Source organism: Oncorhynchus keta, chromosome 2 (genome assembly GCF_023373465.1).
Source record: "Oncorhynchus keta strain PuntledgeMale-10-30-2019 chromosome 2, Oket_V2, whole genome shotgun sequence".
Classification (NCBI taxonomy): domain Eukaryota; kingdom Metazoa; phylum Chordata; class Actinopteri; order Salmoniformes; family Salmonidae; genus Oncorhynchus; species Oncorhynchus keta.
In genome coordinates this window covers 34,197,661-34,216,466 of record NC_068422.1, presented here as the reverse complement: position 1 = coordinate 34,216,466, position 18,806 = coordinate 34,197,661, and the positions used below count along the sequence as shown (strand labels likewise).

General features: G+C 42.8%; 1 protein-coding gene across 1 annotated transcript in view; it reads left to right on the top strand.

Moving 5' to 3' along the window:
* LOC118399577 (AT-rich interactive domain-containing protein 5B-like) overlaps nt 1–18,457 on the top strand; it is an 81,882-nt gene extending 63,425 nt beyond the window's left edge. The window contains exons 7-10 of the mRNA XM_035795767.2: nt 2,641–2,693; nt 4,223–4,320; nt 12,854–13,067; nt 13,210–18,457. Coding sequence (XP_035651660.1) covers nt 2,641–2,693; nt 4,223–4,320; nt 12,854–13,067; nt 13,210–15,132 — 2,288 coding nt within the window. The 3' untranslated portion in view covers nt 15,133–18,457. The remainder of the gene's footprint in view (nt 1–2,640; nt 2,694–4,222; nt 4,321–12,853; nt 13,068–13,209) is intronic.
* Nucleotides 18,458–18,806: the final 349 nt, after the last annotated feature.

Genomic DNA, 18,806 nt, shown 5'->3' with positions numbered 1-18,806 from the left:
CCCGCTCGATGTCTCCCACACCACCGGTGCCACCAGGCAAGAGGCCGGAAGTATGGGAGTGGGATCCATGGGCCGCTCTTCTGTGTCATACATCCGTGACAGTGCCTCTGCCTTAGTGTTCTGGGAACCTGGGCTGTAGGACAGGGTGAAGACAAAACGGGTGAAGAACATGGCCCACCTTGCCTGGTGAGGGTTCAGTCTCCTCGCCGCCTGGATGTACTCCAGATTGCGGTGGTCAGTCCAGATTAGAAAAGGGTGTTTAGCCCCACCAAGCTAATGTCTCCACGCCTTCAAGGTCTTGACAACAGCCAACAGCTCCCGGTCCCCCACGTCATAGTTTCGCTCCGCCGGGCTGAGCTTCTTCAAAAAGAAGGCACAGGGGTGGAGCTTTGATGGCGTACCCGAGCGCTGAGAGAGCACGGCTCCTATCCCGGCCTCGGACGCGTCCACCTCCACTATGATTGCCAAAGAGGAATCCGGATGAGCCAGCCGAGGTAAACAGAGCCTTCAGGTGACCAAAAGCCCTGTTCGCCCCAGCCGACCACTGCAAACGGTCCCCCCTTTAGCAGTGAGGTAATGGGAGCCGCTACCTGACCAAAACCCCGGATAAAACTCCGGTAGTAGTTGGCAAACCCTAAAAAGCTCTGCACCTCCTTTACCGTGGTGGGAGTCGGCCAATTACGCACGGCTGAAATGCGATCACTCTCCATCTCCATCCCTGAAGTGGAAATGCGGTAACCTAGGAAAGAGACGGACTGTTGAAAAAACAGGCATTTCTCAGCCTTGACGTACAGGTCATGCTCCAACAGTCGACCAAGCACCTTGCGCACCAAGGACACATGCTCGGCGCATGTAGTGGAGTATATCAGAATGTCGTCAATATACACCACTACACCCTGCCCGTGCAGGTCCCGGAAAATCTTGTCAACAAAGGCCTGGAAGACTGATGGAGCATTCATCAACCCGTACGGCATGACGAGGTACTCATAGTGCCCTGATGTGGTACTAAATGCCGTCTTCCACTCGGTCCCCTCCCGGATACGCACCAGGTTGTAAGCGCTCCTGAGGTCCAATTTTGTGAAGAAGCGCGCCCCGTGCATTGACTCGATCACACTAGCGATGAGAGGCAGCAGGTAACTGTATCTTATAGTGATTTGGTTGATGCCTCGATAGTCAATACACAGGCACAGACCTCCATCCTTCTTCTTCACAAAAAATAAACTTGAGCAATGTGCCCTCTGCAGCCACAGATGGTGCATGGATCGGCCCCTCCTCCGGTCGCCCTAAGTGCAGCACCTCCCAGCTCCATACGCGTTGGAGCGGTGGTGTTGGGGGATGGAATCGACAGACCCCGATATGGACGTCCACGGGTAGCCAGCAGGTTATTCAACCTTATGGACATGTCAACCAGCTGGTCGGAGGTCAGAGTTGTGTCCCTACAGGCCAACTCCCGACGGACGTTCTCAGGTAAACTACAACGGTAGTGATCGATCAGGGCCCTGTCGTTCCACCCCGCGCTGGCGGCCAGGGTCCGGAAGCCCAATGCAAACTCCTGTGCGCTCCTCATCTCCTTTCTCAGGTGTACGAAACATTCGAAAAATGCCCTGTAGCGGCGGGTGAAATCCTCGAATTGGTCCAGCCTCGCTCCTCCTTCCTCCCATACAGCGTTGGCTCAATCCAGGGCCTTCCCTGAGAGACAGGAGACGAGGGCGGACACGCTTAACTCTAACTGAACTGATCCTCTGCAGCAGAGGTAACTCTGGGTCTTCCTTTACTGTGGCGGTCCTCATGAGAGCCAGTTTCATCATAGCACTTCATGTTTTTTGCGACTGCACTTGAAATTTTGTGTATTGACTGACCTTCATGTCAAGTAATGATGGACTGTCATTTCTCTTTGCTTATTTGAGCTGTTTTTGCCATAGTATGGACATGGTCTTTTACCAAATAGGGCTATCTTCTGTATCCCACCTCTACCTTGTCACAACACAATGGATTGGTTCAAACGCATTTAGAAGGAAAGGAATTCCACAAATTAACTTTTAACAAGCCACACCTGTTAATTGAAATGTATTCCAGGTGAGCACAGGGGTCTAAGGCACTGCATCTCAGAGGTGTCACTACAGACCCAGGTTCGATCCCGGGCTGTATTACAACCGGCCATGATCGGGAGTCCCACAATTGACCCAGTGTCGTCCGGGTTAGCAGAGTGTTTGGCCGGGGGGGCTTTACAAATGGGCTGTCATTGTAAATAAGAATTTGTTCTTAACTGACTTGACTAGTTAAATAATGGTTAAATAATATACTAACTCATGAAGCTGGTTGAGAGGATGCCAAGAGTGTTCAAAGCTGTCATCAAAGCAAAGGGTGGATACTTGAAGAATCTCAATTATAAAATATATTTTGATTTGTTTAACACTTTTTTGGTTACTACATGATTTCATATGTGTGATTTCATAGTTTTAGAAAATATTAAAATAAAGAAAAACCCTTGAATGAGTATATGTGTCCAAACTTTTGACTTGTACTGTACATTTGTAATAATGTCTAAAACTTTCTGAATGCAGTGTATGTGACAGTATATTTGCATTTGTTGATCTGACTGAATACCATTGATCTCCCTGTTTGTTGTCCCTCTAACAGTTAACCTTTGGACTATGTTTCAAGCTGCTCAGAAACTCGGAGGATATGAGTTGGTAAGTGTTTACATATGTCCTGCGCCATACTTCACAATCTTGGTCAGGCCCACATTTTGCAAAATGATACCTTTGTTTTAAACCCCCTCTAAGTGGAAAACACGTTACCCTTCCATTTCAGGGACATTTGTGAAGTCTGTCATTTTTTCACCATGTTGAGGCTCTAAAATCAAGCTGTCCCTTATATACAGTGAGACAGCAGAACAGGGCCTTTCCCTTGGCAGCCTACCTCACATTTGTTCAGTACTAATTTGGGAAGTGTTTCCAAAATTCTTATATATCTTCCAAGCATTTCGCTACACTCGCATTAACATCTGCTAACCATGTGTATGTGACAAATAAAATTTGATTTGATTTGATGTGAAGAGTAAATGCATTGTGAATATTGGTTAGTTCGTTAGTCACATATAGTCATACAGAGAGACGAGCCACCAAACAGGAAACTTGTCATGTAATCGGGATGTGTTTCCTTTGAAGGCTTTTTATCTACAGCTGATTATCACTTTCATGCTTGCTTTGTGAGCAGGAAGCCATGTGGTTGGTTTATGTAGTCACAGTATGTATTTAATGGTATAATAAGTCTTCTGCATGCTTCGGTTTGAACAAATGAGTGTGCTCACATACTCCTTTAAAAGTTTGCCCTGAAAATGTGAAAATAGCAGCAATAGATATTTGTCCATCTTGAGACACCTTAGTCAGAATTAAAATAGTCCGAATTAATCTAAGATTACTCAAACAATGTTGATGTTTTTGCTGAGGTGATCTTAGTAGAGCAATTTTACATCTAACCAATGTGTTTGGTTTGGTATTTCTCAAGTGAAAAAATGGACATAAACAATTTTGTCTCCTGTTGAATTACAACAAACACTTCATTGAAGAATCCCTACTGTTGACCAATCACCAACAATGGGGTGTAGACTTTGGCTACCGACTTCAGCTTGCCTCAAGAAAGTTTTCTGTGTGCATTATAAAAACGTCAGCGTGCCCTGGGCGCCATAGGAGTCGCTAGTGCGCAATGGGACAAGGACACCCCTGCCAGCCGAACCCTCCCCTAACTCGGACGACGCTGGGCCAATTGTGCGTCACCCCATGGATCTCCCTCGATCGCAACCAGTTGCGACAGAGCCTGGGCTCGAACCCAGAATCTCTAGTGGCACAGCTAGCACTGCGATGCAGTACCTTAGACCACAGCGCCACTCGGGAGGCATTTTATGCATCTCTACCACTGTACTGTACTTTTCCCTGTTTTGCCCCTGCTGAGGTAGAGACTGCAGTAGCCAGCTACAGCTGGTGGCATGTTATGGAGATGGTTTTGCATCAAATAATGGTGATTTGATGTATTTTATTTCAGTGTCATACACCAATTGGTGCCCAGCCAATCTGGCCTTAAAAGACACAGTTCTTTATGGTCTCTGTGGCACACTTAATCACTTTGTTCGTCATTTTCCTAGTGTGAGTGTTTAATACTATCTATAAAGATGCTATCACATAGTTATATACAGGATAATTAAAATCATTTTCTCTCTCAGATCACAGTTCGCAGACAGTGGAAAAATGTATATGATGAGCTGGGTGGAAACCCAGGGAGCACAAGTGCCGCCACATGCACACGAAGACACTACGAGAGGTGAGTTATTAACAAAGCCCTGTCCCATTTTCCTAATGCAGTGGAGGAAGAGGAGCGCTACACTCAGCCCCAGTATCAGGTGTATATAAACCCTGCTTAGGGAAGTAAGGCTTCCTTGCTATTCCTGACATGATGTCTTTAGCCATGTCCACAGACTCTCTCACACACTGCTGCTCCATGCATACTAACACAGAGCATAGCTATATTCACCAAACCATTCACACTTCTCTCTCTCCAACCAGCCTTTTTTATTGAGAGGGTCCGAACCAAAGCAAACAGCAAACGGATATGATCCTGGTGGAGCCTGAGGATATTATGCACACACACACAGATTACGTGTCAAAAGAGGGCATGCAGAGCAATATTGTGAATGCATATAGTGAGTATGTGTGTAGATCTAGGCAAATGACAAACAGTCAGCCTGAATTGCTCAGTCAATATGTGTAGGTTTATCTATGCTCTATGAACAAGTTCATACAAAATGGGATACTTGAATATGGTTGAGCAGTTAGATTATACCAAATAGCACTGCAGCTTAATTAAACTTCCTGTGCAGCCAGAAGGGACTGTATTTGCTCTGCCTTTTTAAAGCCCTTTCCTAGCCCTGCATGAGTAGGAGGACTGGTATAGACAGTGTCAGCACAGGGGGTTGGGGGGGACCAGTGAGGTGTGACTGCTGCGCTGGCCTTTCTCAATACCGCCACAGAAAGCTGAGAAATTGTGCTGAATCAATACATCCCCAAAATATCCCCACTGCAGTGAATATCACCCTGTCAGAAAGAGAGCGGGAAATCTCAGCTGAACCCTAACAGGCCAGGGGAGGAGAATTTTAGCTGAGGCTCACTATTCCAGCAGCTAGGAGGGCAATTAACTTCATGGTATTAGCTCAGGAAACAAAGCTATTCTCTCTCCCTTGGAAGTATATGATAAATGACCCTGTGTGTCGGTTTGGTGAAGGATGTGTTTGGTCTCTGGTGGCGTCGTTGTTTTCACTTAATGATTACTCAGCATTGAGAACACAATAAGTAATTTAAACTAGAGCATGCAACATTTATCCTAACGTCTTTTGATTTATCCCCCCCCCCCCCAAGTCAGGAGTAGTGGAAACATTTGGTTGTAATTGCACTATATTAACTGAACGTGCTGATCTTGGTCTTTTGTTTGGGACTTTGAATGTCCCCAAGCCCTGACTGCAATTTGAAATGATCCACATTATCCATTTACCTCTTTAATGGAAGTCATCTGAAACGGTTGCCTTGGAGAAATTATTTTCAATGATAGAGATCAAAATAATGACTGTATTTATGGTGTTGAGCAGCAGGCAGTAGAGAACATAGGTTATCTTTTGTTCTGTTCATTGTGAGGTACTTGTCATTTGGAAAGTTGCTCATTGCAGCCATTCTACTGTGCATTAGCTTAAAGGGGACAATCTATATTTAACGTCCAACCCAAGGTCTAAAGCTCCAGCTGGGAAAGCTTTAATGATATTTATTTAAACCGTTTCCCAAGATTAGCTGTCAGAGCTCTGCTCCCTGAATTAAAAATGAGGTCATGAAAAGATGGCATCAATAACCTTGAAATAGACTGCTGCATTCTCTCCCTGCATGCCGCTTCATGCTGATTTTTTGATTATACAGGTCAGTGGCTTTTTGCTGCCGTTAGTTATTTAAGCTCTCACTTTCTGTGTGAGCTGCTAGTGCTACAGAAACATTACATTTATACTGTACATGTTGTCACTCTGATAGTTCCTGTGTTAATGCAGATTTAATGCCTGCCATGCATAGGATTTTTTTTATGTAATTGCAGGGGGGAATATCCATGGCAACAGTGGAGGCAATTGAGAATTATTTTCTCAGAGGTTGTACAGAGTATAACAAACAACAATAAATTCCACTCATATTAGTTAATATACCAGGTAATGGCCATGTTTTATCTGATGAATAACCACATGTACACACTAGAGTGTGAATATTTATTTGGGTTGGATACAGGGTTGGATTCTTTTGCATACATTGCAGAAGATACCATTGATTATTTTATGCATTCCTCCTGGTATTGGTGTGCCTCTGCTCTCACTCAAGCTGCACCTCAAATTGAAAATGCATCCCACAGTGTATAGGCTCATGACAAATTGGAACAACTTGGCAAGTCGCCACCCTGTGGATCATGTTAGAGTAGACTAAATCCCAAACACAGCCCTTACTCTGTGTTGCTTCTTGTTCCTCTATGCAACACTCAAGTCTCTTTATTACAAATCTTACAACATAAGTTTAAAAAAACACAATGCTGTAAGAACCTAAAATGACAAGCTATAGGAAAAAACTACTGGACAGATTACAGCTGTGATAGCACTTAGATGAATGAAGTTTGATTGCTCTCCCTCCTCATTCACCTGGCACAACAAAGAAATAACTAACCCACATGAAATATACTAGGCTTTTAAACCTAGTGTTTGCATTTAGCGGCTTGCAAATTGTGCCATACTTGCAGAGTTAGACATTCGGACATACTGATAACAATTCACAGTATTATTTTAAACATTCTTGCCTTTGGCTTAGGAACAGTTCATGTGATTTTTGTTGATGTGTAATGATGAACAGACTCGTTTAACTATATTATAAATCTGTTCCTAATGTTGAGATTGGATTGAAGAACATAATGTTCTACGCAGTGAACAACAGACATAATATCTAGCAGTTAATACAAACACTTACCATCCATTGCCCAACACCTGTCATGATTAAGGTTAGCTGTGTGCAGTTGAATGTAGTTTAGCCTTGGGGGAATGGTAAAGGTCATTTTTAGATCTGGTATTTCCAGACTCGACAAAAGGCCTTTCACTGCCCTGTTTAACTGCGTGAATCAGGATCACTTGAAGTGGTTGACTTTCTACAAAAGAGAGGCTTTGAAGCCAAATCTTTCCAAAGCTGAGGGAACAATGTCTGTTTATCCCGCTCTGACTCGGCTCTGAAGATTGGTATTTGCTTTTGTACAGACAGGAGTTATTGTTTTGCCAGTTCTTTGAAGCAGCCTAAACATAACAGTTGGTGATGAATATGTATTTTATGTTATGTTTCTTCTCTTCAAGAGGTTGTTTTAAAACTATCCCAAAATAGGGTTCCGTTAACGCATTAAGAAAACCTATGAACTAAACAGAACACCAGCTCAAATTAATTTCAGCACCAGGAAACGTACTGAATGATTGGTTTCCGGCGCTTTGGTGATTTAGGCATTTCTTGGATTCCACAGGTAAATCCCCTTTAACTCAGACGACAGACCAGCTAATTGTTGATAAAAACCTATTTGCTTGTTTGGCATGTAAGTGCATTATTTTAATGGGACAGACATGACTATGTCACTGAATTACAATTGTATTGATTTCCAAACAATCTTACAACAATATATTATACTAAGAAATGTCTTTAGCCTAATTACATTCCAATATGCTAGAGAAATCACTGTCTGTCTCCTTTGCCTATTGAACTTTTTTATTTTTTATTAACTGGATAGGTTACGTACTCAAATCTACCGTGAACATCATAGAAAATGGCTGCTCATGTAAAGGCTCAATGATGAATAGCCATGAGCGGAAGTTAAGTATTTATTGACCTCACAGAAATGTAAGCTCTCCTTCCCTCATTGAGTAATTCCCTCATTGACTTTTCCATGTCATGTTGTGCTCATTCTGCCCTCTGGTGTGCAGGAAAGTATGTTGCATTTGATTTTGATATTGCCTGTGATATTCATTACGAGAAGTGTTCCTGAGAGGCATTTCCTGCTTTGAACTCAACCAAGGATTTATATAAGAGAAAGCCCTATATTTACATAAATGTAACCTATCACTGTGCAAAGAGCCTCCCTGCTGCCTTCACATGTGGACTGAATTCCTTTCATGGCCTCTCGATTGCACACCCTACCCGGCCCCCTGCTTTCAGGAAATTACTACTTACATAAGTCATATTGTATTATCATTGCTGTATTATGTGATCAGGAGAATGTTATATGCTCTCCCTGTACTTATTATCGGTCTTTTACAGAGTCACTGGGTGCTATTTATAATGTGAGTTTTCATAGTTAACTGTTCCGCAACAGAGAAGCAGAAAATAATCCTGCCGTGCTAAAAGAACAGTGTTACTTTTTTTTTTTCATTTCCAAAAATAAATAAAATAAAAGACTATCTGGAATATTGAGTTTAACAATTGTGATGTGACATGGATTTAAAGGAGAATGTTCCACTGAGATGTGACAAACACACCAGTATGGACGGTACCCTCACCTCTCAGTGGCATTCTGGAGAATGAATGTAGGGCAGGGCAACTTTGATGGGGTTGGGGGCCACAAAAATAATTGGGTTTCGTCATGAGAGACCGCATTCGCTCGTGCGTTTGCATACCCACATCCATATCCACACTTGCAGTCAGAGCCATCCCTAGCCTTTTGGGGGCCCTAAGCGAAAATAATTAGCTTACTTGGGCTAATTGACGGACTGTTAGTGACTGACATGACAATAGAAAAACTGCAGATGCAAAACTAAATTTCGAAATTGCACTTTGTGTATTCTATTATTCTAACTCTAAACAGTAAGTTGAGCCCCGACTGAGCCCCCAGGTGTGAATTGATCCAATACTACTTTGTATCTTCGTCTGTAGCCGAGCTCCTAAAACTCAATGCAGGATTATTTCATTGTCATCCCATGTCTGCTGATAGATACTGATTTGTAATTGGTATTGCTAGACGCCAAACACAGAAGGGCATGGTGTTCATTCTTACAGCAGATGGTACAGTATCTTTGCAGACTTGAAATGTGAGTGTATATGAAATTGCTCCCTATTTTCCTTACTCTATTTATACAGTAAGTCACGTCGAGTTCATCACATTATTTCTCAATGGTGCAGTGGTTTATGGTGAATATTTTTTTCACTCCATTAACATCTGTCTTTCTTCTCTCTCTCGCCGTCTCTATTTTCTCCTTCTCCCTCTTTCAAATAAGTCACATTTAATCGTACATTTCCTTTCTTGGCCTGGGGCCCGGTGCCAGCTGTATGAAATTTAGTTTTACTGCTTCTGCTGCCAGCAGTTTGGTTCTGAGAAATCCCACTGAGCCGCTTGAACCAATGCAGCCATTTTTATCTCAGTATCACGTTTCTCTGTAAAAATGAAGTACCTTATTGTGATTGTTTTCAAATAAAAGAGCAATTTCTAAAGCAAGAATTTTGCTAGAAGTGTCAGGGAGTGGTCTGAGTGGGAGGGGAAAACTGAAAACTAGATGTTATTGGCAGAGAGGTTTGGAACTCTCTTTCTTAGGCTCTATTCCCATTACAAGATACTGTGTAAAGGAGAGTCTGAGGAGCAGGGTGGTGAAAGATAATTCTACTTTTCAATTCACAATACATCCTTGCCTTACATCGTGGCTGGCAACGCAACATGTTTGGTCCACAGCTCAAATTGACCGTAAATATCACAGTAAGCACAAAATATTCAACAATGACAGAAAATGTTCTTCTAAAACATATCACACTATTGAATAATGCAACCGAACCATATTACACTCTTGAATAATGCAACAATTCACAACACACCTACTCATTCCATTTTTTTTTTATTAAAAAATATATATTTTCTACATTGTAGAATAATAGTGAAGACATCAAAATTCTGAAATAACACATATGGAATCATGTAGTAACCAAAAAAGTGTTAAACAAATCAAAATATTTTGCCTTGATGACAACTTTGCATACTCTTGGGATTATTTCATAGTTTATGTCTTCACTATTATTCTACAATGTAGAAAATAGTAAAAATAGAGAAAATTCTTTGAATGAATAGGTGTCCAAACTTTTGACTGGTGCTGTATGTGGAGACATTACATTTTAGCTTCAATACAAAAGCACAGAGTTGCTAACAGCATGTCTTCATCAATGAACGTTAATCTATCAAAAATGTACGATTGACCCCCAAACTCGGCTTCATTTCTTTCAATATCATGCAAAACATCATGTGGTAAAAGCAAATTACGACTGAAACCGTGGGTATAAGTGAATTCACCACAACAAGCTGTTTTATATGGAAGGCCATACCCGCTACCAAAAAATAAAATGCCTCATGATCTGTCAACGTGCACAATTAGTCTGTGGTTCAGTCTGATCAACTGTAGCCTCCTGATAACAACCACATCTGCAGGTAGCCTAGAGAAGCCTATGCATTCTGATCCCATCTGGGCCTGGCCAGGGGAAACGTAACGTCATGTTTTTATAGCCTAAGCTCTGTTTTTATAGCTTAAAATGGGCCCATTTATTTGTGTACTGAGAAAATGTGAGTGTGATCAAATGTGGTTTATATTCGCCTTTTTAATCCAAAATTATTGGAATTAAGTCGATCAACAGTGATGACATACTCACACAGTATATTTTTAATTACAGATGCAGAAGGCCTGCACGATGCCACCCTGCATACAGCGACCTCAGCCCAGTTAGTTTTTGTCCAATTGCAGTTGTTGTTTCTGTCTGTAAAGATTTTTAACGTTTTCATCCTTCCTAGGGCCCGTTTTTTTACCTGATTATAAAAATGATCTGGTCCCATCATAGCCCATATAAAATTTTTGTTTTTTACAGCTGATTTATTACTATGTTGTATGCTACACCTAGGGTCCAGAGTTGTTTAGGTTACTACGCGATCGGGTAAAAAACTCTGGGCCCCAGAAAAACAATTTACCCCCCACCACTCAGGGACCTGTGGTGCCACCTCTGAAATGTGACATGTGTTTGGTGGTGGGGATGGGCTTCCATAGTTTTACATGGCTCAGTGCAGCCAGCAGCTACTGTAACAATTTCAGAATGTAACAGGCTGTTACTGCAATTTCAGGTAAAAACTCAATAAAACAAGTCTCAGATATTAGGAAAATGTGTATACATTTCAGCCTTTTAAAAAACATTGCTCTGTTATTACTATTTATACTGTATGAGTGTTAGCTCATACAGTATGGGCTGCCGAGTGGCACAGAGATCTAAGGCACTGCATCTCAGTGCTAGAGGTGTCACGACAGACCTGGGTTCGACTCCCGGCTATACCACAACCGGCCATGATTGGGCGGTGCACAATTGGCCCAACATCGTCCAGGTGTAGGCCGTCATTATAAATAAGAATTTGTTCTTAACTGACTTACCTAGTTAAATAACAAAAAAAATAGCTCATTGAGACAATTCTGCCCTGGTGCAAGTGTCGTGCGCTACCTCTGGCGACTGTGGTGATGTCAGCTGGCAGGCCAAAACACCATCCCACCAAAACAGACTGAAATTTCAAGTGGTTTTTTCAAACACATTATCATAATTTTCAAAATGTCACAGTATTATTCCAACCTCATAGTGTGGAAATACAGTGTATATTTAAAACACAGGAATATTACGTTTTGACTGCACTGGTACATTAAAGGCATTTCTGTTTGTGAACAAGCGAACCACTAATGATTCCTTGTTTGTTCTACCACAAAGTTCCTTAAAAAGGGAATTGAGCAACTACTTAATGTGCACACATGAGAACGTGTTCATGCCTAAGTTGTTTCCTAATAGCATTTGGATTGCTATCATGGAAGCTGGCCTCACAAAGGAATGGGTGAGGCGAGAATTTACTAAATAATATTGAACATTTCATCACTGGCTGGTACCTCTTTTCGATATTTGATCCTGTAATGTTTTGTGGTGTTTAACCTAGAGTATGCCATGTGTTTTTCCTCAACATTTTCATCCGTCCTTATATTGTTTCACACATTTGATAAGACCTTGGTGATAATAACCCCCATGGTGTCAGAACCCACACTATAGTCTCATCAACAGCACAGCTCAGTCAGAATGGATGTTGTTTCAGTTACTCTAGCAGCTGTAGTGTGTTAACTGTTTCCCTGGTAATGTGATGTAAAGATTAACACACCCTAACTGGGGGCCTCAGCCTTGCCTCATCTCCTGGCCCTATGCCAGGTGTTAGTTGGCTCCCCAGCTCTCTCAGCACATACCAGCTCTGTGTTGAAGCATGCTATATAGTCTATACTAACTGACTCAAGCCCACCACCAGTGTACTCTGGTCAGTCAAGTGTCAAAATTAAGGTTGAAAGTTATTTTCTGAATTTCAGATGTAATTCAAGTTACGTGTCTTTGTCTATGCCACAGTTGTAGGCCTAGCATCTCTGGTTTATCTAGATATTAATTCCTAGAGTGAATGTCCTCTTACAATATAAGTTGGACCTTTTCATTATTGACTGTCATGTCTTGAAATGTCGACACCCAATAAACACATGCAGAGGTAATCGTGTGCGAGGAAATTCTTATAAATTTATTAAACTTTGCAGTTTTATTCCTAGCACCACTTATGAGAGACCGCGTAGTTGTTAATCTTTAAAAATGTGTTGATTTTTTGACATGTTTCATTGCAGCTACATGGGCAGGGTGTGTAACAGCATTCCTAAGAGGTGATACATTTATAGCCTTAACTTTGTTTCAGGTTAAGGTTAACTATGTCTCTTCCCCTCTGACCTTTCCAGGCTCCTCCTACCCTATGAGAGGTACACCAAAGGAGAGAAGGACAAACCCCTCCCCTCAGCCAAACCCAAAAAACAGGAGCATGAGGCCCAAGAGGGGGGTGCCAAACCCAAAGGGGTCACAGCGAAACGACCTAAAGGTGGACTAAACCAGAGACAGGTGGCCAGGAAGGAGAGAGAGAGCGACGACGCAGCAAAAAGCCAGGAGCTCTCACAGGTCAGTCCTACTCATTTTCTGTCCGTCTGTCTCACACTCTCTCGTTCACACACACTCTTTCCTAGAAAGATAACATATGCCAATGTCACACATGCATCATGTATATGTATTGAATAACAGTATGGCATGTTTTCCCACTAAGGTATCTGAGGAGAAAGAGGAGAACCAGGAGCCTGCAGTGATGAAGCAGGATCCTCTTTCCAGAAATGAGCCTGAAGAAGAGTTACAACACACCCTGAAGAAAGAGGAGACATTGAGCCAGGAGGAAGTGTCCTGCCTGAATCCCCCCAACACAGACTGCCACCGAGCCACACCTGTGCTCCACAGTGATCTGTGTCCACAGCCCGAGTGGAGACATCCCAGCCAGCCACAATCAGACACATTCAACCTTGAGCAAAGGGACCAAGCCGATGGAACCCTCTCTAAGACCCCATATCCACACAACTGGGACAACCAGAACAGTAAGCCTAGGTATAGCAGTCTAGCTGACCCAAGCACACCTGACACGCCGGTAGCTAAAGACACAGACAGTCACAGTTATGGACATGGTGGGAGGGTGGGTAAGGTGTTGCCCATGTGTAAGCAGAGCCCACCCCCACTGCAGCTATACTCTACAGAGCCACTCACAGACAAACAGGACTCCCCCAGTAAAAACAAAGAGATAAATCAGTGTCACGTGTACACGCCAACAGCATACTCCAAGGACAACCTGGGGGTCATGTCCCCACTAGCCAAGAAGAAGCTCCTCTCCCAAGTCTGTGAGACAAGTCATTACTCATTCAGTTCCCCTCATCTTCCTACTCCCACTCCATCAGTCAGTGGGGGTGATGTAAGCGACAGCTGCGTAGAGGAGGTAGTGAAACTGAGGCATGGCTCCATCCCGGACAGCCCAGAGATGGCTCCTGTCTTCAGGCCTTCTGTCATCCAGCATGCCCAAAGCGTCAAACCCCAGCAAGAGAGGAGTCCTCTGGGGGATCTGTCTGAGCCTTTCACTTGCAGAGTGAGCCACTTCCAGCCCCGGCTCAACCCACCCTGGCACCCCTACCTCCACAGGACTGAGCACCAGGATGGAGTGGAGAATGCAGGAGAGACACGGATGCAGCAGCATCCCAGTCAGGCACCACCAGGCTTTGCAGGCGACTGCTACTCCTCCCCTCACCTACACAACCTCTACCGGCAGACAGAGAACTGTCTGAGCCAAGAGCGAATGGCCAATTATCCCAACAGAGACAAACAGGGACATTTTATTGTGGAATGTCAGAGCAGCGAGGGCTTCAGCTTAAACAATCCTGACAGAGAAGGGTTGGCTTACAGAGCTCCCCACTTCTCCGAGAGGACACAAACACATGGGGATAGACCATTGGACGAGGAACCCCGAGATTTCAGTATTTCCAAGCCTGTCACTCAAAGAATGTCTTTCACAAAGCCCTCTTTCTGTGGCCTCCCATATCCCATGATGCATCAGAGTTTAGACTATCACCCCAAAGCATGCAGAGTCCTCCCCATGACTATATCTACCCCCAAACAAAGCCCAGACCCCCCTCAGCCCTTCTTCAACCCTAAAAGCCACGCTGAGACTGTCAGTGCCTCCAGGCCCAGTAAGAGAAGCCTGGGGGAACTAGAGAACGAGGGGGTGCCAGACCGCAAGGTGCGAGTGGTGACGCCCATGCACCCCGCCGGCTCTGTCCGCAGGGGCGACCCACAGGGGGAGGAGCTCAAACCAGCTGAACCGGCGCACGCCATCCATCTCCACATTCCTGAGGGCCACACCTACCCTCCCCACACACCCTTCTACTCAGGGATGTACCCCGGGATGCAGGATGCCCTCCATCACAACCTCCAGTACCTGAAGAGCCAGACAGCTGTGTCCCCCCTGGTCCCTCCACTAGCCTTCCACTCCATGATGCTACAGAGGCAGCTGATGGCCTCACAGCCCAGCCCTCATCACTTCTACAGGCACCCTGGGGGGGCGGCCCTGTACGGGGACCTCCTGCACCACCTGTACCCCCTGTCCACCCTTACCCACCCACAGCTGTCCTCCATGCACCCCAGCACCAGACTCTAACAGACAAACCCACATGGAGCTTAACTGTTTACCTGGGACAGTGGATCTAGTGTTCTATTATTCAGTAAGCATGACAACACTGGTTAACTGTAGCTGGTGGATTTAGTCAGGCACACAGTTACATTTTTTTGTATTTTTTGTTTGTTTTTGCACTGTGCTGTATCATCACTTAAGTTACCTTGTCTCAATTTGCACTCTGTAGTGTTTGTGTTCACCAACCAGGTCCTTTCTCTCGCTCAACAGTCAGGTTCTTACTATCTTTAAGTGTGGAGGGACAGGAGACAGAGAAAAGCCATTGGCATGCATGTCAGGGGATAATCGGATTTGCTGGGTCTCCAAAGGGATGGACTTCATCACTGCAATGCAACAACCTCATCCTCCAAATGTGTTCTGGGGATTTTATCAGGTTGAAACACTAAAAAAAAACATGAGGGGCCTATCTAAAATAGACTCTTTACGAAAAGTTTGCCATTGGAAAAGTTAATGCAGCTGTTAAGCATTAGGCTACTCCACCTTCAATCAAGTTTTTAATATCTTTTTAGAGCTCTCTAGTGTGGTGCTTTGGCCTGTTTCTGTTCATGTATAAGTCAACTACACCTGTATTCTTAGGAATTACTGTGTTAAACCACGGTGCTGTACAAAACCACAAGGCCCTGAGGTATTGTATGTACAGTACCAGTCAAAAATGTGGATACAACTACTCATTCCAGGGTTTTTCTTTATTTTTACTATTTTCTACATTGTAGAATAATAGTGAAGATATCAAAACTGTGAAATAACACATATGTAATCATGTCGTAACCAAAAAAAGTGTTAAACTAATCAAAATATGTTTTTTTTAGATTCTTCAAAGTAGCCACCCTTTGCCTTGATGACAGCTTTGCACACTCTTGGCATTCTCTCAACCAGCTTCAAGAGGTAGTCACATGGAATGCATTTCAAATAACAGGTGTGCCTTGTTAAAAGTTAAATAGTGGAGTTTGAGCCAATCAGTTGTGTTGTGACAACGTACAGGAGGTATAAGACCAAGTCCATATTATGGCAGGAACAGCTCAAATAAGCAAAGAGAAACGACAGTCCATCATTTCTAAGTAGTCTATCTGGAAAATGTCAAGAACTTTCTTTAAATTTCAAGAAAGTTTCTTCAAGTGCAGTCGCAAAAACCATCAAGCACTATGATGAAACTGGCTCTCATGAGGACTGCCTCAGGAAAGGATGACCAAGAGTTCATTAGAGTTAACTGCACCTCAAATTAATGCTTCACAGAGTTTAAGTAACAGACACATCTCAACATCAACTGTTCAGAGGAGACTGTGTGAATCAGGCCTTCATGGTCGAATTGCTGCAAGAAACCACTACTAAAGGACACAAATAAGAAAAGAGACTTATTTGGGCCAAAAAACACAAGCAATGGAGATTAGACCAGTGGAAATCTGTCCTTTGGTCTGATGAGTCCAAATTTGACATTTTTGGTTCCAACCAATGTATCTTTGTGAGACGCAGAGTAGGTGAACGGATGATCTCTGCATGTGTAGTTCCCACCGCAAAGCATGGAGGAGGAGGTGTGATGGTGCTTTTCTGGTGACACTGTCAAGGCACACTTAACCAGCATGGCTACCACAGCATTCTGCAGCGATACTCCATCCCATCTGGTTTGCGCTTAGTGGGACTATCATTTTGTTTTTCAACAGGACAATGACCCAACACACCTCCAGGCTGTGTAAGAGCTGTTTGACCAAGGAGAGTGATAGAATGCTGCATCAGATGACCTGGTCTCCACAATCACCTAACCTCAACCCAATTGAGATGGTTTGGGATGAGTTGGACCGCATAGCGAAGGAAAAGCATCCAACAAGTGCTCAGCACTTGACTGTTGAAAGACTGTTGAAAAATCATTCCAGGTGAAGCTGGTTGAGAGAATGACAGGAGTGTGCAAAGCCGTCATCAAGGCAAAGGGTGGCTACTTTGAAGAATCAAAAAAATATATATATTTGTTTTAACACTTTGTTTGGTTACTACATGATTATATATGTGTTATTTGCATAGTTTTGATATCTTCACTATTATTCTACAATGTAGAAAATAGTAAAAAAAAATCAAGAAAAACCCTTGAATGAGTAGGTGTGTCCAAACTTTTGACTGGTACTGTAGATAAAAGCTCATTTTCATCAGAACACCCAAGCTGTGAAGAAACCACATTTGACGTTTTTCATCCGTTTTTTAAGGCGAGTCGTATCGCTTGTCAGGAACATTCTCTCAAAATGTTTTGTTGACCCCTGAGAGATGGGAAGGTGACCCAGATACATTAATATATTGAACAGAAAGTATTTGTACTACGCTTAACATTTGAGTCACTGATGCTGCCTACTGTGACATCTGACAGCACTTATCTTGACACATTGTAGCTCTGAAAAATCACTTATTCTTGTATGGCTGTTTACTCAGCCTCCTTCGTTCAACAGCATACTGTATGATAAATAAAATGTGTCTTGTAGATTATTGCTTTGTGAATATGTGCCTTTCTTAATCTTTGATTACTGGTTGCAGCACTACAGTTATAAGGTTCCCATTCCATCATCACATTGCAGTGCAAACTCATTGGACTGTAAATGTATAGTATCATAGTTAATGTTTAGCAAAAGGCATAGTTAAGCACTGGTGTAGAGAGTGGCTACTAGAATAGATTTATGTGCCACAGCCAGGCTCAGTGATCAAAAGGAACCCTGTAGTGCCTCAGGACTAATAGCACCTGGTCTGGGTTTACAACCATCAGAACTGTTTTAATGGGTATTTGGGACATATGAAATATAGGTAACACATAGCCATTTAATTTTGTCTTGAAGCCAATCAGAAGAGATTTAGCAGACACTTAAGATAAACATTAATTTACAATTACATGTTCTGAATGTCATGTTTGCTTCAGCAACTTTAGTAACTACTGTTTAGGCTCCTTAACATTCAAAACTTTTCTCTGGCATATTTCTCTGTCTGACATCTTCTGTAAATAATAATGTAAATACTGTTGACTTCTGATAGTCTTATCATGTGTTATATGTTGTTATAATCTGTAAATAGTATAAATGCATAAAGCTGCTTACACAATCTAGATGTGTCAAAGGTCACCTTACTATATTAGATCTGAACACTATTTGTAGGACACTTTTTATTTGCTTGTTTTCCCACATTGTTTCCATACTGTTCATCTTTAACGTGTTTTTGATACGATGTGCCATCTGTTTACCAATCATTTAGCTGGCAAACAAGAAGAAAAACATTTTGTATTATATGATCCTCTGTATATTTAATTAAAATATTTTACTATCAACGAATGTCTTTTTCCCCTTAATTGTGGTGGTACTATACTACAGATGGGTGAGGTTGGAAAATATAACTCATTTTCTAAGAAGATCCATGATAAAATATTGAAATGTCATGTAGACCCAACTACAAAGGTACAGGTAACAACTACAAAGGTACTGCCAAAATAAAGGAGACACCAACATAAAGTATCTTAATAGGGCATTGTCACATCGCGAGAAGCCAGAAAGTGTCTGGAACTCTTATTGGAGGGATGCGACACCATTCTTTCATGAGAAATTCCATAATTTGGTGTTTTGTTGATGGTGGTGAAAAAGGCTGTCTCAGGTGCTACTCCAGGATCTCCCATACATGTT